This window comes from Podarcis filfolensis (assembly GCF_964270895.1).
Source record: "Podarcis filfolensis genome assembly, chromosome: 5".
NCBI lineage: Eukaryota > Metazoa > Chordata > Lepidosauria > Squamata > Lacertidae > Podarcis > Podarcis filfolensis.
In genome coordinates, this window is record NC_139608.1 from 40,493,856 (window position 1) to 40,517,671 (window position 23,816).

The following is a 23,816-nucleotide window of genomic DNA, read 5'->3' on the forward strand; positions in this document are numbered from 1 at the left end:
TTGAAGACTTCCAGCCAGTTATGTAAACTGAAAAATAAAGGGTTTAGTCTTAATGGTTGCTTGTGTGAGCAGAAGGCAATGAGTTAGCTTAACTTAGTTCCCCTGCCCTGCCACATCCCATTCAATTCACAGGGCCTGCTTTAAGGGATGCAACAGCAAGGAGATGTGAAAGCCCCGTTGCATCAGCAAAAGCTCTGAAATCTTGGGGTCCATCTTGGTATGTTTGAAATTATGTAAAAAGTTAAATTATGTCCACATACAAGTCATCACTTGACGCTGCAGTCTCACATGCATATTTTACAATCCTTAAGTAATGTGAATCAGCTTTTAGACCAGGTGGGGAAACTGAGGTCCTCTATCTGTTGCTGGATTCTTTGGGCTACAGCCACACCATACATGTAAAGTGTTCTCACGTCATTTTAAAAGTCAAGGATTACTCTGCAAAATCCTGGGATCTGTAGTTTGTTAAGGGTGCCGAGTATTGTTAGGAGATGCCTCACAGAGCTACAGTTCCCATCAGCCTTAAACAATAGTTCCCAGAATTTGCACTTGGGGGGGGGGCATGACTTTCAATGGTGTGAGAGTGCTTTACGTGTATATTGTGGATGTGGTAGTCCTCTCTTATCAACTACAGCCAGCGTGGCCTATCAAGGACGATGGGAGTTGAAAAATTCAGCAAGAGCTTGAGGACCATGGATTCCACATCCTTGCTGTCGACATGGCTGGAGCTGGAGAGAAACAAAGGCAATAGAGCCCAGCCTGCTAGGCAGCTCGCTCCTCACTTAAGAATAACCAGGCACAAAGGACGAGACTGTTGGACCAAGAATTCTATAACAGACACACACGGAGTGGAAATCACTTTTACAAGTTTCTTTATGAAATTAAATGTAGCCCCTCCCACGAGGGGAAAGATATAGTGCAAGAATGAATTTGTACATGCTTCTGGATTTGCGTAACTATCGGCTGGGTAGCCGTAGTTGGACACTGCATCTCTGTGGCAGACTTCTGAGTGCTCACCCCCTCACAGTAGTCTTCTTTTGAAGTTCACAGTACCAGGAAATCCCTAAAGGATGGGATTCAGTCAGTTATGGCTTCTAGCTATCTTGCTATAGTAAGGCAAATCTTTCTCTCTCTCTTTCTAGTCAAGGATTACATGGGTATTTTTGCCCACCGTTTTCAAGTGTCAGTGTGTCTATATATACACCCTTCTGTATAAATCTGGAACTCTGTGGCCCAGGCTTCCTATCCCTGCACCGCCTCTGCAGACTATTGCGTGGGTGGCACAGTTCCCAAGGATAATACTGATTTGCTTGTAAGTGGTACTGGTACATCTGAAATTCACCTTCAGACATGTCTCATCTTTTTTTTAGGAATATAGGCTTACAAATGTTGGCCTTTGTCTTTAGTGAAAAAAAAATAGACAAAACAGGCATCAAGTTAACATCTGACAAGACAGATTACAAACTCTTACAAAATACAGTTATCTGCACTTTTACCATAAATAAACATTTAAAAACACTGACAGAAAAAAAAATTCATTGGCCAAGAACTATGGCAAAGTGTTGGTAGAGAATAAAAGTAATTTAAAGTTAATTTAGGCACATTTCCCCCTCCCCCACAACGTACATTAACTCAACTAGGTCTCAGCTGTTAGTCATGCTTCAGGTTGGCCAGTCAGGTTCTGGTTCGTGGTCAGTAGTTCTGCTTTCAGCAAAGGAAGGTCGAAGGTGGCTCCCTGGCCATGCTCGGATTCTTCAGGATTTCTGTGAAACGGGTGAGGACAGTGATGGGAAAGGAGTCCGTCGTCCCAGGATAAAACGGTGTGTAACAGCAGCAACAACAGCTTTTTGGAGCAAATGCAAAGCTGGCACTGGGACTGCTCATCCCCTTGCCCCTATTTTGTCTGGCGGCCTTGTTGAAACTGCAAGCAAATCATGGTCCCAAGGGAAGGAATGGTCCAAAAGGAAAATGACAAAATAAGGGTTGTTTTTGTGTTTTTTTAAGGAAAGAAAACAGGAAAGGTTCCAACTATGTTCTAACTCAAGCCTCTTGCTTTCTCTTCCTGGGTATTCAAAAGAGATGGGCAGGCTCAGCTCACTTTCACAGACACACGCGTACGTACACACAACAACAAAAATGGTCCATGTTGTAACACTTTTGAGCTCATTCAGTCTGGCAAAAGAAATAAGGGAGTAAAGGGAAGATGCTATCCCTCTGAAAGCCAGGAGGGGGAGCTAGTGCTTTGTTTTGCAGGACTGATGCATAAAGTGCTTTCTCAGAAGGTATTCAGGCACAAGATCAGGCTGCTTCCCCTCATTTTCGAAACGGTGCCAGCCTGCTGATGTTCTGCCAGAAATTCGAAGGCTTGCGCTTGGGCTCCGCCAGCATAAAAACTTGCTGCTGAGGGAGGTTCGTCGGCAATGTGGGGTGCTTCTGGCGCATCAAGAAATCGTAATATGTCCGGGTGACCACTGTTAACAACATGAGCAAGAGGATAAAAGGTTACATTGACGCAGATTCAATGCATTCTTGCTCGTGATGCCCAGCATGATCTAAATTTAATAGAATAATTATTCAAAACAACTCAACGCTGCCTTTTAACAGAAGCATCCAATAGGACCTTCTTATTTCTTATGTCCATCTTGTACCTGATCTCATGACACTTTGTGGGGGAGGAGAAAAAGCTGATAAAAGGGTCCTCATGCTCAAGCCATCTGCAGCACAGCTATCATTTCTGAACACATGAGCCACTAGTAATATTTTTATCTTGAAATGTGGCTAGGCATCACATTAAATTTTGCATTTAACATGCAGGTTTCTTTAAAAAGCAAACCTGGAAGGCCTGATTATTATGGAATTGCAGCAAGTGGGGGACTTTTTTTAGGGGGGGGAATCCTGCCTTCCCCTGCTGTTCTGAGGACAATTCTACCTCTGAAGTAGGTACTTTGCTTTTGGGTAGATGCTTCCAAGTGAATAAAACTAGCTTCCAAGAGCAGGTTCTTGTATATTGCCCTGTATCCTGGATCTCCTTGGCAGGGCTGAAGGCAGCTCAGCGTGTTCAGGGTGCTCTGAAATGCATGGTGTGAAAAGAGAAAAAGTGTCTCCCCTCCTAATACTAGAACTTGGGATAATTCCCCTGTTGGAGGGAGAGATAAAAGAGAAGGATAACTATCCTGACTTGCCTTTTGGTTTTCCACTCTGGTTCAGTTTGCTGGCATTAAGCATGGCTTGTTTCTTCTGCACCTCAGTAATGGAAAAACCTAGAAGATGAAACAAAACTCATTAGCTCAGCTGTGCCTTTGCAAGGTGCGTCATAGAAACACATGCACAGCAACCAAGGGGAGCGGTCAAGTGCAAAATCCCAAGAAGCAAAAATTACACTAGCAGCTTGATTCTGCGCACAATGACTTGGAAATCAGCCCCGCTGCTCTGGCCACTTTTCCCTTTGGCCCACCCACCACTGGAAGTTTCTCTAAGGGGGAAGGAAGCACTTGGGCTGAAAAGGGCTCCCCACCCCTGACTCAGGAGATGCTTTGGCGCTAGTGGACCAGTGCATCCATCAGACAGAAAGGTTACATAGGACCCTAGGCAATGTTTCGTTTGTTACATCCGTAGGGAAATTAGAGTATTTCAAAAGTTTGACATGCAGCTCAGGTGGGGCAGGTGAGAATCTTCTGGGGAAAGGGTTTTCTCTGCTTAATGGCTGCACAATGCCTTAAGTAGCAACCCCAGCTACTGTTGCATACCGGTTTCCTGGTCAAGCTGCACCTGCTTCCTTTCGTTCTCAAAGGCCTTGAGCCAACGCTGCTTCTGCTCTGGCTTTTTTGCACAGAATAAGTGGACTTCCTCAGTGTCCCTGCAGTGCAACTTGAATGCGTTTTTAATGGTGACGTTGAAGTCCTTGTCTTTCCCATCTTCCACATCCAGAATCTCCATGTTGTCCATGCCAATTCGACTCTTATAGTACAGGATGTCACGTCGCAGGAGATCCTAAGAGGAAAAATATAGTCATGTACCACTCTGGCTTCTCCTCAGGGTCTCCTGATCCACAAATACTCAAGACAAAAATATACATGGGCTACCATGTGCAAAGTAATATATATGTCAGAACATCAGAAAAGCCAATCAGGCCAATGGCCCAGCTAGCCTAACAACTGGTTTCTCGCAGTGGCCAACAAGTTTCCCATTAGAAGCCCTAAGGCAGGATTTGAGCCCAACAGCCCTCTCCTCAGATACGATTTCCAGCAACTAGCATTAAGAGAGGCATATTCTGCTTCAGAAAGTGGAGGTACAATGTAGCCATTGTAGTTATTTTTCCAGCATGGAAGTTCATCTATATTTTCAGGATTTATATTAAGTTTCCCTCCCTTTGTTTGTGGGAACAGCAATTCAAAGAGGTGTATTCCAACACACAGTTGGGGAACTCACAAAAGTCACCAAATGCAACCGAAAAGCAAACCTACACCTGAATCTTCCCTGGCACATTACTAAATAAGATAGAGGAGTGTAAAAATCAGCTGCTACTGCCCAGTCTATTGTAACATAACTGAGTAAGGGTTTCTAATGTCACTGCTAATACAACAAGGAAAGTTGTGAGTCTGCCCTAGGAAGTCTTGGTAGTTTTTAATTGCTTGGAGAATGTATGGTAGGTTTGCACTCATTAAATGGAATATAATAGTTGCACAAGAATTTCTTCTGGTTGTACAAACAATATTGTACACATGATTTTTAGGTTACTAACTTACTGAGTGATTGTACTTAAGATCAAAAGCCCACTGTGTATTTCCATTCTCCCAAGCATGGCAAGAGGTGGGCTTTTGTACGTATACTCAAGAAATTAAAGTCTTATTGAACAGCCTAGGGCCCTTTAGGCTGTAGGGCATCATCCTTCAAGAAACTCAAAGTACCTCTTGATTACATTATAACACACATGGTTGGAAATGGTCCTGTGCCATTTTGTGCAGAAATGTGTTCTGACAGCTAAAACATAAAACCTGGCACAATTTTAGTGGGGCTTACCCAAATCAGACACCCCAAAGTACCCTATTTCAGACACCTTTTGTTTACATTGTAAGATGCATAACTGAAACCAATACTAATTTACATGGAAATAGGGTTAAAGTTTAGGGGGGGGTCTTCTCCCCAATCAGAACCCTTTTTAAATAAAGCCTTTTGTTCACCTCCCAAGGTACATAATTTTATGTGAAAATGATTATTCAAACCTAACCCCTGACATGATTTCTGGAGCCCTTACCCAAACCAGATGCTCACAAATGTCACTCCACAACCTACCTACAATATCATCAGTTTACATCATAAGGTTTATATAGGAAGTCAGAACCATTTTGTGTGGCAGTATGGCAGATAAAACAGACAATCTGAAAAGTTAGGGGGCTGCTCTCCCATTACATGTCCTTCTTACAGAGATAGACTGATGTTAGGTACTTTGCTACAGCCACACAAACAAATTATTCAGATGTGCTGCAGAATGTTTCATACCCTGCAAGAATATTGTGCAGTTCTGAAAAATGTTTATTCGGTTCAATGAATCCATGTGGAATGTATCAAGAGAAGCTGCCAGCTCTCTCAAGGCCACATACGGTACGGGCTCTTTGCTCTTTAAGTATTTTTTCAGCATTCAAAATTTCCATGGCAACTAGTAAGATGTGGTGCATACACTTGCATCTGTTGAAATGTTCCCCTAAGATATATATCCTTTTGGTGATCTTGCAGCCAGAGTGCATGTTCTATGAACAAATGGGCAGATTTTTCAACATATTTTCCCCTAACCAGGGGACTGTATCTTACGTGATGCACAGACACCGATGTGAATATTGTAACTGCACCATCCTATTAATTGTAGTCATAACAAAGACTTAGTATAATCATAATAATAGAAGACACAGATAGGATAAAACCCATCACTGCTGTTGGAAGGCTTATGATGCCTCCTGTTACTGAAGGAAACGAGAACGTAAGAGTCCTGCTGAGTCAGACCAAAGGCCTATCTAGTCCAATATTCTGTTTTCACAGTGCCCAGACAAATACCCATCGGAAGCCTCCAAGCAGGAAAATGTGACCTTTTCCTCATCCCACCTCCTGGGCTTGGCTTTGTAAGATTTCTACTCAGGCATGCATCTTAATGAATAACATGAGCGTTTATATACGCAGGTGGAAACATTGTTAGACTCTTATCTATTCAATACAACCATAGAAATTGCCCTGATGCTTAGAAAGAACGTGGGTGGCACTTTCTGATGAATTTAATTTGATAGCATTTTCAGCTGCCGTCTTTTAATCTTGCAAAAGCTAAATGCCTCACTCTCCTCCAGCGCCGCAGGAGAGCAGTCCACAGCAAGACTCTTTCATTAACTGTTGGTAGAGAAATTCACAGCAGACTAGCATGGAAGAAACGACAGCAGGGAAGGCAAGTCTGCAGTAGGAAACCCTTTCCTTGATTTATATGAATAGTGACGTTTAGATTAATGCTATCGCCCTGACACACTGGGATGTTCTTTAATGCAATGCTTGAGTGCAAAAGAATGAAAAGCAGTGGGGAATTCCACTATCGGTGGAGAGTGTTAACTGGCAGAGGCAGAAGTGGACACAGCTTGCTTAGCTTACCTTCTTGCAGCAGACAAGCTGATGATCAAAGAGGAAGAACATTCTTTGATGGCTCTTTGCTTGAGGCTGGGAAATTTTGGTTAATTCCCCAGAGTAGATAAGTTCAGAACTCTTCACAAGGACATCTTCACCCTGTCACTCACAACACAAGAGACATGTCATTTTCTTTCTCAAAAGAAGCTGACAAGTAATATATAGCAGCCTATTGTGGAGATACTCTGGGGCCAAACAGGACAGTGTTGGTTTTTTTAAAAAAAAAATAACCAGCTTCCTAGCCTTGCACTCCCAGATATTTCCCTATTAAAGCTCAAAACACACACATAAAAGTGGTTGTTGCCAGTAGGCCAAACGCAAGAAAGTTAGGTGTTCTTTTTTTTACTTTTTCAAATTATTTTTATTAATTTCCCAAATTATTACAAATCAATCCAAATTCATTTAATTTAATACAAACATATGATCACCCTCATTTCCTCACATAGCTGTATCATTATTTAGCTGCATCTTATTTAGAGTCCAGTTGACATCCTTCACTTGCTGTTAAATTGTTCTTCCAGCTGGCCTTTTTTTTCATCTTACAAGCAGCACCTCCGTTACATCTTGTAAATAAATAATAATAATAATAATAATAATAATAATAATAATAATAATAATTTTTTATTTATACCCCGCCCTCCCCAGTCAAGGCCGGGCTCAGAGCAGCTTACAAGCAATAATAAAAACAAGATGAATGATTACAACTTAAAAACAAAAATAAAAAACAACATTAAAATAATGGAACATTAAAATATTAAAATGTAGCCTCATCGCAGGAGGAGAAGGAAAAGAAAAAAGAAAGAGAGGGAGGGAGGGAATCAAATTGGCTCCAAGCCAAAGGCCAGGCGGAACAACTCTGTCTTACAGGCCCTGCGGAAAGAAATCAGATCCTGCAGGGCCCTGGTCTCATGAGGCAGAGCGTTCCACCAGGCCAGAGCCAGAGTTGAAAAGGCCCTGGCTCTGGTTGAAGCCAATCTAACTTCCTCAGGGCCCGGGACCACTAGGGTGTTGCTATTTATGGACCTTGAAGCTCTCCGTGGGGCATACCAGGAGAGGCGGTCCCGTAGGTACGAGGGTCCTAGGCCGTGAAGGGCTTTAAAGGTCAAAAGCAGCACCTTAAATCTGACCCTGTACTCCACCGGGAGCCATTGCAGCTTGAAAAGCACTGGGTGAATATGCTCCCATGGCAGAGACCCCGTGAGGAGCCTCGCTGCAGCATTCTGTACCCGCTGGAGTTTCTGGGACAGCTTCAAGGGCAGCCCCGCGTAGAGCGAATTACAGTAGTCAAGCCTGGAGATGACCGTTGCATGGATCACTGTGGCCAGGTCGGGGCAGGAAAGGTAAGGGACCAACTGCTTGATGCGGCGAAGGTGGAAAAATGTCGCCTTGGCTGTTGCTGTAACTTGCGCCTCCTTGGAAAGGGAGGCGTCAAGGATTACACCCAAACTCTTAACGGAAGGCAATGGCACTAATTGGGCCCCCGCAAGAGAAGGGAGTTGGTCCCTCATCCCCATGCCATCCCGACCTAGCCATAGGACCTCTGTCTTCGAAGGATTTAGTTTCAATCGGCTCCCACGAAACCATCCAGCCACAGCTTCCAAGCATCGAGTCGGTGTGGCCATCCATCAGCAGATAGAGCTGAGTGTCATCAGCATATTGGTGACAGCCCAGCCCAAAGCTCCGGATAATCTGGGCAAGGGGGCGCATACAGATGTTAAAAAGCATTGGGGAGAGAATTGTGCCCTGCGGCACTCCACACACCAAGGAGTGGCGCGACGACATTTCCCTCCCTAGTGCCACCCTCTGTCCCCGACCAGAGATAAAAGAGCACAACCAGTTACAGGCTATGCCCTGTATCCCCACGTCTGCAAGGCGGTGGTCCAGAAGATCATGATCGACCATGTCAAAGGCTGCTGACAAATCTAAAAGGATCAGCAGTCCTGACTCGCCTCGATCCAGTTGTCTATGGAGATCATCTGTTTGGGCAACCAGAGCCGTCTCCGTCCCAAAACCAGGACGGAAACCGGACTGAAATGGATCTAATGCCGATGTTTCCTCCAGAAACCTACCAAGCTGTTCAGCAACCGCTCTCTCAATTACCTTACCCAGGTATGGATAAAATAAACAATAAAATAAAATAAAATAAAATAAATAAAATAAAATAAAATAAAATAAAATAAAATAAAATAAAATAAAATAAAATAAAATAAAATAAACAATCTGGTTCACGGTGTGGTCCTTCAAATACATTGTTGTTGGCAGACACGGCTTGTGCGGAACAGCGGGATGCAGTGAGCTCCCCAGAACCCACTGGGGAACGTTGCCAGGTTTTTTGCCTCATAAATCTTGGTTTTTCCCAGCCTGAACCTCCTCGCTGCCCATGGAGGGTAGCGAGGAGCAAGCACCATTGAATCCTGATGTGACCAGAAACCTCAAAAGTTAAACATCACGCTTAACTTTGGAGGTTTCCAGTCACATCACAAGCCAGTGGTGCTTGCTCCTTGCTACCCTCCATGGGCAGCGAGGAAGTTCAGGCAGGGGAAAACCAAGATTTATGAGGCAAAAATCTTAAGCCTATTGGCATTCGTGCTTTAAAATGCATTTCATTCTGTGCTGGATTATGGCTGAAGTGTGGCTGACCTAAGAGAAGATGGCCTCTTTGACATCCACCATTTGCTTGTGGACCTAAATAAGAGGTAGAAAAACATATTTATCCAGAGGGCCACATTCATGAAAAACTTTCTGAGGGCCACATGCAAGTGGTAGGTGGGGCCGGAGGCAAGAGTGAGCAGAGCAATAAAGTCACTCTTCTGCAAATTTTCTACATTCCAGGCATGCAGAAGTCAAAGGTTTCTATCCATCCTTCATCAAGGAATCAAGTGGCCTTTATCACAATTTGAGGACACATTTCACCCAAGCAAAAGCCCTCCAGAAAGGCATGGACCGGGACTAGTGAGGGTGTGTGGCCTAGGGTCACAGAAAGAGAGAACCAAAGGGCCACATTCAGCCACTGAGGTTCTCCACTCCTGATCTGCAGAACAATATTAACAGGAACAAAGACTATTTTCACCAAGTACATTTCAAAAGAAATCTGCATAGGCTCTTTACTCTTAACACATTTTGAAGTATTCACCATTTCATGAGAAAGTTTTTGCTCCGTGACCTTAATTGACTATAATGGAACTTATTCCTGGTATGAGAGCCCAAGTTTGCAACTTAAGAGTTTCGTCGGCAGTGAATATCAAGTTCCACCAGTCTAAGAATGCTTGCAAACAGTTTGGCTAATAAAAATGTTTATTCTAACTTCCATAATTAGCAAGTGTGAGAAATTAAATCTAGGAAGATATTAAAATTCATCTGGCTAGCTTATGACTTGATCTGATAATCCACTGCTCTGGAACAAGAGATAATGGGATCGATAAAAGGGACAGGTGGATGTGTTGCACAAGGACGCCTTCCTGGCACATGGGGATCTGAAGCCTTGACCAAGTCAAGGTAAATGGGCAAGATACTCAGGAGGCAGATTCTCAGTGCAGCCTTGTGGTTTTTGTGCATGTTTGTAATAAAGAATAATCTTCCCCAGTGGAGAAGCCATAAGAACATTTCTTTACCTCCCAGTCCTCTATTGAACTTTGCCACTGAGCAATTTTGTCTATGTTTTCCAAACGCCTCTTCCTCTCGTTGATGAGTCGTGCTACGTTCTTCATGGCATTCAAAGCGGCTTCGACGTCCTTAAAATCCCTAGGTTTTAAATGGATTCCATTACAGATGTCAACACGAAGCAGCCACAATGCAAAGGGAATGGCCCTCTCCCCCAAAGCGTAAGAAACTAGCAAGCAAAAAAAAGAAAAAAGAAAAGAAAAAAGAAAAAAGAGCAGCCAGGAGCTCTATCCCTGACTTGAAGTACATCTGATGTAATTGCTCGAGCTTTAATAGTTTCCCTATCTGCGGTGCGGAGATAATATAGAAGAGTTACAACTTGTGACTTAGTTTGCTGATGCCTGCGAAACACTTCAGCAGTATAAATAACTGTGAAGCTAGCAACTGCTGTGATTGCACTCCCGTGCTTCTCTGTACAGGACCTGGAGTGGTGTCCACTTGGAATTCTCCCCCATCACATTATATGCCACACAACATACATCGCTGCCCTTTCTTGTACTTTACTTGCTGTTCAGGGCACCAGCAGTAGGAATTACAGGCACATCCTTAGTATCTGGAGAAAGCAGCTTCCATAACCAGCATCAGAACTGCTTAAGCTTTGCTGCATCAGCAAAACCGCCATCCCCTGGATGGGCATTAGCTGCAGAAACTTTGACCGTTTGCACGTTCCAGAGAAAAAGCCTATTTGATCACTGGAAGGTCACAAAAACAAAATGGGACCTAGACACAACCATAAAGAAAGGCCTGCTCATGTTACTACCAACTAATTTTTACAAGTATCAAAAGAAGGAACAAACTAAGACGGTTGCATCTGAGACAGGATATGTATCCTCCCTGCCCCTTTGTAATCCTCCGTACCTGTGTTGTGGGTTGGTATACTTCAGCAGTTCTGCAAGCTGCAGGGGGTACTTGCAAATTTTCTGCACTGGAGTCAGGAGGAAGCCATCCAGAGAGATGTCGATCATCTTCTGAAGCAGGCGACATGCTTCGAAGAAATAAACATACTTGCTCACTTTGGTGAGTCGGGAAAGCTCCATGCAGGCATTGGGGTGGTTATTGCAGTACTCAGAATAGATCTGGAACTCGTTTTGCTAAATTGGAAGCAAAAATATATATTATTACTACTACTACTAATACTACCAGTAGTAGTACCTTTATTATTTTAACTGTTTATTTATCTTTCATGGGTGTTATGCAGAACAATAAAATTCAATAAATTCTCCCCCCATCCTCCCATGGAAGAACAGATTCATACAAGAGAAACAGGAAAAAAAAACCTGTAGTTTGAAAGAGCAGGTGGGGCTCGCTGACCTGGGAAGGTAGCCAATTTAGGAGAAGAAAAACTCTGATCCTAAACCTCTGCTGCCTTGTGGGATATCTTCAGGAGAAGAAAAGGCTAAGGCTGAAGCCCTACACAAATCCAGAAAGGAGTCCCCAAGACAGTTGGGTGGTGCCTTGTACCCCTCCTTCTGGCAACTCCTGCAGCCCAGCTGGGGCCAAATGGATTGCTCTGCTTTGCTTTGGACAACATTAGCGAGGCCGAGAAGGGGTCTTTGTCATCTGGGTAGCCCAAGTCCTCCATACATACTGACAAGGCTTGTGCCCCGGGGAGGTCACTTTGGTGCTGCAAACACTGCAGTTTTACTTCACCCTGGAGGCACACTCCATTGTCTCTCAAGACAAATGGATGCCAACAAATAGTTTGAAAGTCAGCCTACTGAGAGATAGTAGAGAGAAGTCCATGATTTGCTGTGAACTGCTGGTGGTCGACAGGCATGCTCTTTTGTATATGCGTATGCAATAAGGTCAAAGAGACACTTATTGGAAAGTGTCTCTTTCTTTATTCTTCATTCACCTAGTTTTTCAGTGATTTCATCCATTAGTGCCACATCCCAGATTTGATTCAGTCACGTTTCATATAAGTCAACATTTATACTATTACATTTCTGATCTATAAAAGTATAGCTTTTTACTTGAACAAACAATGATAGAAAGGATCCCTGCTTCAAAGATCACAAACAGAACAGGTGAAGGAAGGAAGAACACAGGGAACAAGATGTTATTTTAAAAGCACAAAAAAAAGAGAAGGGAGGGAGGCAATAACTAAATGGAAGTGAAATATCCAGAGGCTGGCTATAGGCAGAAGAGGCACATGAAACAGAACAAGAGAAGCCCTGTAGTGAGATTAAATTGTGGAAAAAGGGATCAGTTTAAAAAGAGAGAGATAAGAGATAAAGTCAAAAGTAGATCTGCCAGGGACAACTAAGCACTGATCCGGCTTGTCCAACTAAGGTAGTAACAACTATTGTTCTAAGGGTGGCGCAGCAATTTTATAAACAAAACATGTCCAGGTAAACTTTAATCCTAGACCCACTTACCTCCCTCAACTCCCTCCCTTTCCCAAGCCTAATGTTCAAATGTAATCACCATCTCTGTAGTCACAATAACAGGAATAATGTCAATACTTTCCCACATAATTCAGCTGTCAACTTACATATTCTAAGAAGCAGCAGCCCACCTCACTGAGGTGTGGGTAATCTTTGTTGAATTTCTTCTCCAGTGCTTTAACAAATTTTTTCTGGCACTTGTAGATGTCTTCAATATTCCCAAAGATTGTCTTCAGCTGCTCCTCTGTGAACATGTCTGCTCTTTTACGGCATTGTTTTATATAGCCCTGTAAACAAGTACTGTTTTATGATTCAGGTTTCTTGGGAAACAAAACCAAAGAGAACTGCAGCCCAACTCATCCTTGGCAATACGTTTAACAGCTTGACGGAGCAATCTGATGGTGCTAAAGCACCTCAGAGATTATGGACCTGCTATGAAAATGATGATTACTGCAGAAACAAAAATACCGTATTTTTCGCTCTATAAGACGCACCAGACCACAAGACGCACCTAGTTTTTGGAGGATGAAAACAAGAAAAAAAATATTCTGAATCTCAGAAGCCAGAACAGCAAGAGGGATCGCTGCGCAGTGAAAGCAGCAATCCCTCTCGCTGTTCTGGCTTCTGGGATAGCTGTGCAGCCTGCATTCGCTCCATAAGACGCACACACATTTCCCCTTACTTTTTAGGAGGGAAAAAGTGAGTCTTATAGAGCAAAAAATACGGTACTTCTGATGTCTGCATGCAATATTCAGGCAACCAGTGCAAAGGATAATGCCTCTACTTTGAGATGCAGCACTAGAGGCAGACATCGCAGAATTCTCCAGTGAAGTAAAGCTAAGCTGCTTCTGGGGTGACATGCAGAAGAAACACTCTACAATTTTAAGGAACTCAGAAAGATGTACAAAAATGTTCCATTTGCATTTTATGATTTTCCTAGAAGCTGCTAAAACTTAATGTCTTGTGACACCCAAGTCAAAAGGCAAATGTGTGCATTTTAGTGACACTTCACTTTCTCCTCTGTGACCAAAGGTTATGCAGGACAATATGTTCTAATGTTGTAAGTGGAAAAATATATGATTCAATAGTAGAATAAAAGACTACAGTTGATAGGAATTCTATATGGAGCTTTTGAAGGAACTTGCTGCTCGAGTCTGACCAAAACCATTTCCACTGAAGTAGATCACCTTCCCAAGGCTGGTGCTATCCAGATGTTGGACTCAACTCTCTTCACCACATCCAATGTCTAGGGATGGAGGGCGTTGTCATCCAACAACATCTGGAGGACACCACATTTAGAGCAACTATGTCGTGTTTAACTCGATGAAATCAAGGTTTTCAAGGAACTCCTATAGAGTTCCATATTTCAAACATATTTCTAAAATTCAGCTTCTGAACTTCTTTTCTCTGTGTGACTTGTTACCTCACATATGTCCTTCAGGTGCTTGATGTAATCTCTTTCCGTGCTTAGGATTTCATTGATAACATTGGTTCTCATTTGGTCCTTAGTTGTTTGCCCCACTCCGTAACGGTGGGCAGCATTTCTTGAGTCTTCCTCCCTGCCATCTTCTAACTTCAAAGGATAGTCTTCCATCGGTTCATCCTGGTTCACTCGGAGCTGTTTCAAAACAGGAATATTCCCATCATATAGAAGCAAAGGCAGGACAACAACTTATTGCTTAGGACAAAATATGGGAGAATAACATTCTGGAAGGCGGAGCTTACTGCAAGTGTTCCAACTAGTTTGTGACTCCTAGACTTGGAATATGAATCTGGCCTTAAGTTCTGTTCCATCTCCCAAGGCTACTTACAGAACAACTATTTAAGATACAGATTCAATAATAATAAAACATAAAAATACAATTCCCACAAAAAACCCACAACCAAGCACCCAAAAGCCAGTTCAGCAGCAAACAGTGGGTTTTTCTGGGGAAAGCAGTAGGACAAAAGAAAAACCTCTTGGACCTGTGCCTAGAAAGTATAGGACAAGCAGAAGAAAACATGGGACAAATGGAAGGGTGGAGGAGCCCAAATTTAAGGTAGCAAAACACTCCCATCTGTCCACATACCCAGTGGCTACTACTGATCACTAAATCATATTAAAAATGTGTCAACTGCTAGAAGTTACTGAAGCTACAGGAAAAGTGCTTCTCTTCTCAAAATGCCCCCTTTCTTGAAAGAGTTTGCTGTTAATGAATGAATTTTTTAAAGCAGTGAATAGTTCTTACCCGTACGAAGCTGGCTGGGAACCAGCCCTCGCTGTCCATTATTCTGCCCCACCACCATTCTTTGTTAGTTGCATCCATTACTTCAATGACATCACCAGCCTTGAAGCCCAGCTCTTGGTCATCCATGGTGACATGATCCCAGAGTGCTTCGGCGTAGACCACACCACCATCACTGATGAGCTGGAACAGAGAAAGTAAGTATTTTCACAAACTGATCTTTGGTAGGAGATGCTCAGCTCTTGTCATCCAAGAGGAAAAGGCTGTTGGTTCAGTGCAGTTGAAAGTCCAAGACTCTGGGGTAGCTCAGTTGGTAAAGCATGAAGCTCTTAATTTTGAGAAGAGAGTCCTGCATTGAAGGGTTGGACTAAATGACCCTCACAGTCCCTTCCAACTCTATGTCTATAATTCTATGACTGGATATTCTGAGATTTGAGCTGGGAATCTGGGTATGTAGTGTATGGCTACAGTCACAGACTATGCTCTTAGTGCCCTAGGATCTGCATAAATAGCTGAAGCAGATGGCCTAGAATCAATCCAGGTGTTTTAGCATATAATTGATAAGATGGAGGGGTTATGCTTATAAGTGTGTGCACATGCATGCACACACACACGCACTACATCAAACACAACTATGTTAACCTGGCAGCCTCATTTATTTCTACTATTGAGCTTGTGCTACAGAAGGACTTGGTGTGCCATAGCTTTATGTAAAAATCTGGGCAATATATTATTATTTTAAGATTGCATTCCTTCTCTCCTGCATCAGGAGTCATCTGGAGAGAGTTTGCATGCATCACCAATATGCAAGAAATACATTTTGGATTTCAAAGTTATTCTGTGTGACAAGGTGCCCATCAGTAAGGACCAAGCCCTCCTTTCATGTTCCATTTATCTTTACAAATAATGATTTAGCTTAATCTGTCTGGTTGATTTTTCTTCCCTAAATTTACCTATTAACTAATATAACACCACAGATTTAACCATTCTCTCTCTCTCTCTCTCTCTCTCTCTCTCTCTCTCTCTCTCTCTCTCTCTCTCCCTCTCTCCCTCCATATTCCCATCTGTTGGACTCAAAGGCTACCAGTAGTTGCAATTAAATGCCTCCTTTCCATGACAGAGCTTTTTCACTTGTTGCAGAGCAAATCCTATCAGGGCCCGCCTGCCCAAAAGGTGAGATGAGACGGTGGCCTCAAGGTGGCAGGCTCTGGACAGCTGCAAGGGGTGGCAGATCTGCCTCCTGTACTTGTGGGTCACCTCTTATTCCACCATGCACCCGCTGCTGCATGCCCGTCTGCCATGTGCCCACCACCAGGTGGCAGCAGGATGGCAATGGGTACATGGCTGCTGGCAGGAGGAGGAGGAGGAGGAGGAGGAGGAGGAGGAGGCAGGGGTGGCCTTTTCTGTTTTACCCCACCCAAAAGCTTCCTGGGCTGGCCCTGAATCCTATGCATGATTACTCAGAAATAAGTGCCACTGTGTCCTAAGACTGCAGTTTTAAGCATACCTCTCTGGGAATTAGGACGCTGGAACAGCAATGGATTTACTTCTGAGTAAACTAAACACACATAGGAGTTAAGGCTATTAATTTGTTCCATAATACAATATTGCAGTACGGTTAAATATTATGGCAAAGAGCGCCACAGAAAGTTATGACCAGCATGATGAGGAGCATTCATCTACATAAGCAGGCAGGTAATTTCATTCTACATGGGAGTCATGTTAACTTTTAAATGTGGATAAGCTTTTTGCCAAGCATGAGGTTGGGGTTCACAATTATCTAGTGAAGCTGATGGTGTCATTTGCTCTGCTTCATTCTCATGCTTCACTTAGCAAGGGTAATAGGAATGTGCTGCAGAAAGACTGCTTTGCGTTGCAATCATATTGCTATGCAGTGAGCTAATTATATCTTTGCAAACCGAACTTGAGCTTCATCAAACACAGATGAAGCTAAGAAAACACACACAAACACATATTTTAAAGCAGAGGCAACAGATGGAGATAAACTATATATAAGGTTACACGCATTTCACTGCCTCCTATGAATACTTCATAAAACGTACTTTACAAACTGTGAGCCACTTGGAGGACTTTTGTTGAATGCGGAATATATAAAGGTATAAAATAAAGCGAAGTGATTCAGCATGATGAGGGACACCTGGCATACTAGCAGTACATGTGAAAAGGATCCAGGGGTCTTGGTGGACCACAAGCTTAACACGAGTCAACAGTGTGATGCAGCAGCAAAAAGAAGGAAAAAAAGAAAGAAAAGCTAATGCTATTCTCGGCTGCATCAACAGAAGTATAGTGTCCAGATCAAGGGAAGTAATAGTACCATTCTATTCCGCCTTGGCCAGACCAAACCTGTTCTGGGCACCACAATTTAAGACGAACTTTCCAAGCAATTTATTGTGCAAGGAAAGTGCAGTTGCTACCCATTTGTTACAGAGAATCCAAATATGTTTTACCCAAATGTTTCTGTTGCAAGAAGAATCCAAAGCACATTACAACTTCCTGCACGTAAGCCACAATTTGCTCTTGCTGGAATTGTGAGTATCATAGAGGCAGAGGTCATGAGAATGTCATGGTACCAGTCATCAGCAGTGAACAATGGCATACTCATGCCCACAATGCAGGCACTATTCAAAAGTCTTCTTACTATTTGTTTAAAAGAAGAATAAATGCTATGCTGTTATGGTCCAATAGAAGAACTCATCTAGTCTACAACTCCAAAGCCACTCCAATATTGTGCATCAGTGATCTATGGTCCCATCTTGGATATTTCCTTTTTGGAGGTCTTAGAATGGTAGGCCCCTCCTTGTTTTCAGACAGTCCCCTAACCTAGAACAGCTGCTCACCAACAACAGGACACGTAAGAGCCACACAAACACAAGCACCAAACTCTGCAACAAACCCAGAAACCAACTCTATCCCCATATCTAGTAACATCAGCCATAACATCAAGGTTCATTTACTTGCTAATCTTCCAATATGACATATACTATCATCTGCCTGAAATGCCTCTTTGCATTCTACATAAGCCAGTTTATATGTAAAATAACACATTTGGACACACCAAGGTGTAGGTGAGGTAGAGAGCTGGTGACTGACTCACTCAGTGAGCTTCATGACCAAGTAGGAATTTGAACCCAGATCTCCCTTACTTAAGTCAAGCTCTCTAGCTACTGTATCATCTTGGTTCTCATTAGCACATCAAACAGAAGGGTTCTAGTTTAGCCTTTTCATTGATGTCTAGTTTCCATGTGCAGATTTTACTCTTATTTCCAGTGAGGGGAGCATATGGAGGAGCATTGAGATTTATTTAGGAAAAAGTATATGCTGCTTGATTAACAGAACCTCGAAGCAATTTACAAAGCTGTGCAAACCCCAGTCTGCAGCCTGAAGTGCTATGGCCAAGCCACAGATTTACTGTTTTAATGGTAGCTAGGTCTAAATATTATTTATCATTCCTGGTGCCCAAAGCTGGAAGATACTAAAAAGGTCCTTGCCCCAATCTCACCACAGTTTGCTGTGGTATAAAATTAAGAAAGCTTCTTTACACCAGGCTTTTGGCTTGCTAGAAACGTGCTTGCTGCCCAAATGCAAGACCTATAGCTGAAGCTAGATATATTGACTGTACCACAGGTGCTGCTAGAGCTCATTAGCATTTTTACACATCAGCAGCTGTTGTTAAGTATCTGCAGCAGAGCCCTGCTGCAATCTGTTTGCTTCTCCTTAAAAAATACAGATGAAACCCTACAGAGTCTTCTAGTCTTGTGTTTATTGTTTGATGTCAGAAAGTGTATACCGTACAAAAAAAGATATAGTGGAATTTGTTGCACTAGAGCCTCTGAGTTGAGAGCAGAACAAATATTGCCAAGAGGGAGGCAAAACAGCCGCAGCTAATCCAGGTTAAAGTAATTCCCACTGAGAGGAAGCAATTTATCCCTATGCATAGTAATACACATTGCCAAACTATACATCTCTGTGCACATCCTCATCATAACCATTCAGCTCTTATTTGTCTAAAGTGGTTCACCTCTGCATAATTGCCTCATAAGTTGGCATGCAGCAGCGGAAGCACTAGGCAACAGATATATGTACATTTGGCGGGTGCAGATCATAGAATCATAGAGTTGGAAGAGACCACAAGGGCCATCGAGTCCAACCCCCTGCCAAGCAGGAAACACCATCAGAGCACTCCTGACATATGGTTGTCAAGCCTCTGCTTAAAGACCTCCAAAGAAGGAGACTCCACCACACTCCTTGGCAGCAAATTCCACTGTCGAACAGCTCTTACTGTCAGGAAGTTCTTCCTAATGTTTAGGTGGAATCTTCTTTCTTGTAGTTTGGATCCATTGCTCCGTGTCCGCTTCTCTGGAGCAGCAGAAAACAACCTTTCTCCCTCCTCTATGTGACATCCTTTTATATATTTGAACATGGCTATCATATCACCCCTTAACCTCCTCTTCTCCAGGCTAAACATGCCCAGCTCCCTTAGCCGTTCCTCATAAGGCATCGTTTCCAGGCCTTTGACCATTTTGGTTGCCCTCCTCTGGACACGTTCCAGTTTGTCAGTGTCCTTCTTGAACTGTGGTGCCCAGAACTGGACACAGTACTCCAGGTGAGGTCTGACCAGAGCAGAATACAGTGGCACTATTACTTCCCTTGATCTAGATGCTATACTCCTATTGATGCAGCCCAGAATTGCATTGGCTTTTTTAGCTGCCGCGTCACACTGTTGGCTCATGTCAAGTTTGTGGTCAACCAAGACTCCTAGATCCTTTTCACATGTACTGCTCTCAAGCCAGGTGTCACCCATCTTGTATTTGTGCCTCTCATTTTTTTTGCCCAAGTGCAATACTTTACATTTCTCCCTGTTAAAATTCATCTTGTTTGTTTTGGCCCAGTTCTCTAATCTGTCAAGGTCGTTTTGAAGTGTGATCCTGTCCTCTGGGGTGTTAGCCACCCCTCCCAGTTTGGTGTCATCTGCAAATTTGATCAGGATACCCTTGAGTCCATCTTCCAAGTCGTTGATAAAGATGTTGAATAAGACCGGGCCCAAGACAGAACCCTGTGGCACCCCACTAGTCACTCTTCTCCAGGATGAAGAGGAACCATTGATGAGCACCCTTTGGGTTTGGTCAGTCAGCCAGTTACAAATCCACTGAGTGGTAGCATAGTCAAGACCGCATTTTACCAGCTTCTTTACAAGAATATCATGGGGCACCTTGTCAAATGCCTTGCTGAAATCAAGGTAGGCTACATCCACTGCGTTCCCTTCATCTACCAGGCTTGTAATTCTGTCAAAAAACGAGATCAGGTTCGTCTGACATGACTTATTTTTCAGAAATCCATGCTGACTATTGGTGATCACAGCATTCCTTTCTAGGTGCTCACAGACTGTTTGCTTAATGATCTGCTCCAGAATCTTCCCTGGTATTGATGTCAGACTGACTGGGCGGTAATTATTTGGGTCCTCTCTTTTCCCCTTTTTGAAAATAGGGACAACATTTGCCCTCCTCCAGTCTGCCGGGACTTCGCTTGTTCTCCAGGAATTCTCAAAGATGACTGCCAGTGGTTCTGAGATCACATCTGCCAGTTCTTTTAATACTCTTGGATGCAGTTCATCTGGCCCTGGAGACTTGAATACATCTAGACTAGCCAAGTATTCTTGTACTATCTCCTTAGTTATTCTGGGCTGTGTTTCCTCTGCTGAATCATTTGCTCCAAATTCTTCAGGTCGGGCATTGTTTTCTTTATCGGAGAAGACTGAGGCAAAGAAGGCATTGAGGAGTTCAGCCCTTTCTGTGTCCCCTGCTTGCATTTCACCATCTTCTCCTCTGAGTGACCCCACTGTTTCTTTGTTCTTCCTTTTGCTACAAACATACCCATAAAAGCCTTTTTTGTTGCTTTTAACCTCTCTAGCAAGCCTGAGTTCATTCTGTGCTTTAGCTTTTCTGACTTTGTGTCTACACGTGCTGGCTATTTGTTTGAATTCCTCTTTGGTGGTTTCCCCCCTTTTCCATTTTTTGTACACATCCTTTTTTAATCTTAACTCAGTTAAAAGTTCTTTAGATAGCCACCCTGGCTTCTTTAGGCACCTTCCATGTTTCCGTCTCATTGGTATTGCCTGAAGTTGTGCTTTTACTATCTCCCTCTTAACAAACTCCCAGCCATCATGAACTCCCTTTCCTTTTAGTATTACTGTCCATGGGATCTCACCCAGCACTTCGCTAAGTTTTATGAAGTCAGCTTTCTTAAAGTCAAGAAATTGAGTCCTAGTATGCTTGGCTGCTCCTTTCCGCTGTATAGTAAACTTCAGAAGAGCATGATCACTCGCGCCTAATGACCCTTCCACTTCTACCCCACTAACGAGGTCATCAACATTGGTTAGGACCAGATCTAAAATGGCTGTTCTTCTTGTTGCTTCTCCCACTTTCTGGACAATGAAGTTGTCTGCAAGGCCAGTGAGGAATCTGTTTGACCTTCTGCTCTTGGCTGAGTTTGACATCCAACAAATATCCGGGTAATTGAAGTCCCCCATTACTACTATCTCCCTTCCTTTTGCATGCTTGGCCATCTGTTCCAGGAAGGCATCATCTATGTCCTCCGTTTGGCTTGGGGATCTATAGTAAACTCCCACAATGAGGTCCCTGTTATTCTTCTCTCCCTTAATTTTGACCCAAATGCTCTCACTTTGGCTTTGAGGTTCTAAATCTTGGATCTCTTCACAGGTATACACATCCCTGACATATAACGCCACTCCTCCTCCTTTCTTGTCTGGTCTGTTTCTCTGAAATAGATTGTATCCCTCCATTATTACATTCCAATCGTGGGACTTATCCCACCAGGTTTCAGTGATGCCTATTATGTCATATTTAGTTTGCTGTACCAAGAGCTCGAGTTCATCTTGTTTATTTCCCATGCTTTGCACATTAGTGTACAGACACTGAAGTCCATTAATCATTCCCCCGTGTCTCTTATTTAAGGATTTTTTCCTCCCACCACTAGGTCTGCGTGCTGTTTGCTCCATTCGGTCTATGACATTTGGATGATCATCTTCATCAATTGATAGACTCCTACCTTCAGGAGCACTGTCTCCCTCCCCCACATTAGTCAGTTTAAAGCCCTCCTGATGAGGTTTCTGAGATTTTTGGCAAAAACATTCCTCCCAACCGTTGTGAGGTGCAGCCCATCGCTTGCCAGAAGTCCATCTTCAAGAAACTGCAGTCCGTGATCTAAGAATCCAAACCGTTCCTGTTTACACCATTTGCGAAGCCAGTTGTTCACTTCCACTATTTTTCCCTCTCTCCCTGGGCCACGTCGTTCAACTGGGAGGACAGATGAGATGACAATTTGTGCATTTAATTGCTTCAATTTCCTGCCCAGAGCCTCATAATCTCTTTTGATCTTCTGGAGGCTATTGCTTGCAGTGTCATTGGTTCCCACATGAACCAAGAGGAAGGGGTATTTGTCAGTGGGTTTTATGATTCCTTGCAGTCGTTCAGTTACATCTTGGATCTTAGCCCCGGGGAGACAGCACACTTCCCGAGACATCTTGTCAGGCCCACAGATCACTGCTTCTGTTCCCCTCAGTAGGGAATCCCCTATCACCACTACACGCCTCCTCTTAGGTCTGGTCGGGGTTCTTCCATGAGCTGTCCGTTCCAAGGTCGCCTGCACATTCCCTGAGGACTGGCTTTGCTGCTTGTCTTCATATACCTGATTGACTGTAATGAGGGAGAGATCCTCAAATGGAGTCTCCTCTTCGTCTTCCGTGCTAGGGGAGAGGACCTCAAAGTGATTGTGTATTTCTAAACAATCAGAGCGAACCCTGGGCCTCCTACTTCTTTGAGTCACGTTTCTCCATATATCTGGCTCCTGTGTTGGTGAACTAGCCTCCTTCTCAGGGGAGTCCCCTGTCTCCTCCTTGGTGGAGACGGTGTGCTCTGTTGCTTCCAAGAAGAGCTCCAGCCCTCTAATTCTTTGGAGCGTAGCTACACGTTCCTCCAGTTGCTGGACTTTGTCTTTTAAGAGGGCAATCAACATGCAATTGCTGCAGGTAAAGCTGCCTGCAACCTTTGGCAAGATGGCAAACATTGCGCAGGAAGCGCAGGCGACTGCAGCTGTTCCCTCACCCTCCATCTTGAGAACGTGGCATTGGGGGTGACTACAGCGGTCCTCCATCATAAAAAGCGTGAAGACAGGACAAATAAATCCCCCCCAAAAAACCTAGGTCTCCCCCAACAAACGTTTGAGACTAGCTCCCCTAAATCTAAAAGCTGGATCAAACTGTGTGCGCCACCAGGCGCGCGCCGCTGCCCTGCAAGCTCTGATAAGCTCCTCCCACAGCTAATCACCTACCTCAACAGAAACCCTGCCCCCTCTGACCTTTGCACAGGGAGAGCAGCTAATCAGCCACAAGAAACACACACAAGAAAGCCCTTTTTGCACCTTCTTCAGCTGCTGCCCTGCAGATCTTTGCCCTGCAGATCTGCCCTGCAGATGAAAGATCCCCAGATCTTTCATCTGCAGTTTATAAATTGTGGATTAAGGCTATTTTAGGAAATAGTCATCGTGCTAATCTTTTAGCTCTTTGGTTGTGTTAAAATACTTCTGTAATAACCCAGCACCTATAATGCTGAACATATTTTATCACAAGATCTGAAAAAAAATCACACTTATTTCTACCAGGTGCATAAAATGCTATGTATACAGCAGTTGTTCAGCAAGGATATACTGTTTGTGAGCCCATGTACAGCTAAGGCATAGGGTCCTAGAGCAATAAACTGCTCAGAAATTTGGGTGGGTTTAACAAAGGCCACAGCTTTGGTTAGAGAGCCCTCCATTTGGCATGGCATAGGGCAAGGGTATTGTCATCGAA

The 23,816-nt window shown here is 43.5% G+C and overlaps 1 protein-coding gene across 8 annotated transcripts in view; it reads right to left on the reverse strand.

Moving 5' to 3' along the window:
* Positions 1 to 855: 855 nt before the first annotated feature.
* ARHGEF4 (Rho guanine nucleotide exchange factor 4) overlaps positions 856 to 23,816 on the reverse strand; it is a 159,320-nt gene continuing 136,359 nt past the window's right edge. For all 8 annotated transcript variants that reach the window (XM_083615185.1, XM_083615186.1, XM_083615188.1 and 5 more), the window contains 9 exons: positions 14,933 to 15,112; positions 14,128 to 14,322; positions 12,812 to 12,991; positions 11,176 to 11,408; positions 10,269 to 10,398; positions 6,625 to 6,756; positions 3,747 to 3,990; positions 3,183 to 3,260; positions 856 to 2,471 (listed from right to left, as the gene is read on the reverse strand). In XM_083615185.1, the coding sequence (XP_083471311.1) occupies positions 2,314 to 2,471; positions 3,183 to 3,260; positions 3,747 to 3,990; positions 6,625 to 6,756; positions 10,269 to 10,398; positions 11,176 to 11,408; positions 12,812 to 12,991; positions 14,128 to 14,322; positions 14,933 to 15,112 (1,530 nt within the window). In that variant the 3' untranslated portion in view covers positions 856 to 2,313. The remainder of the gene's footprint in view (positions 2,472 to 3,182; positions 3,261 to 3,746; positions 3,991 to 6,624; positions 6,757 to 10,268; positions 10,399 to 11,175; positions 11,409 to 12,811; positions 12,992 to 14,127; positions 14,323 to 14,932; positions 15,113 to 23,816) is intronic.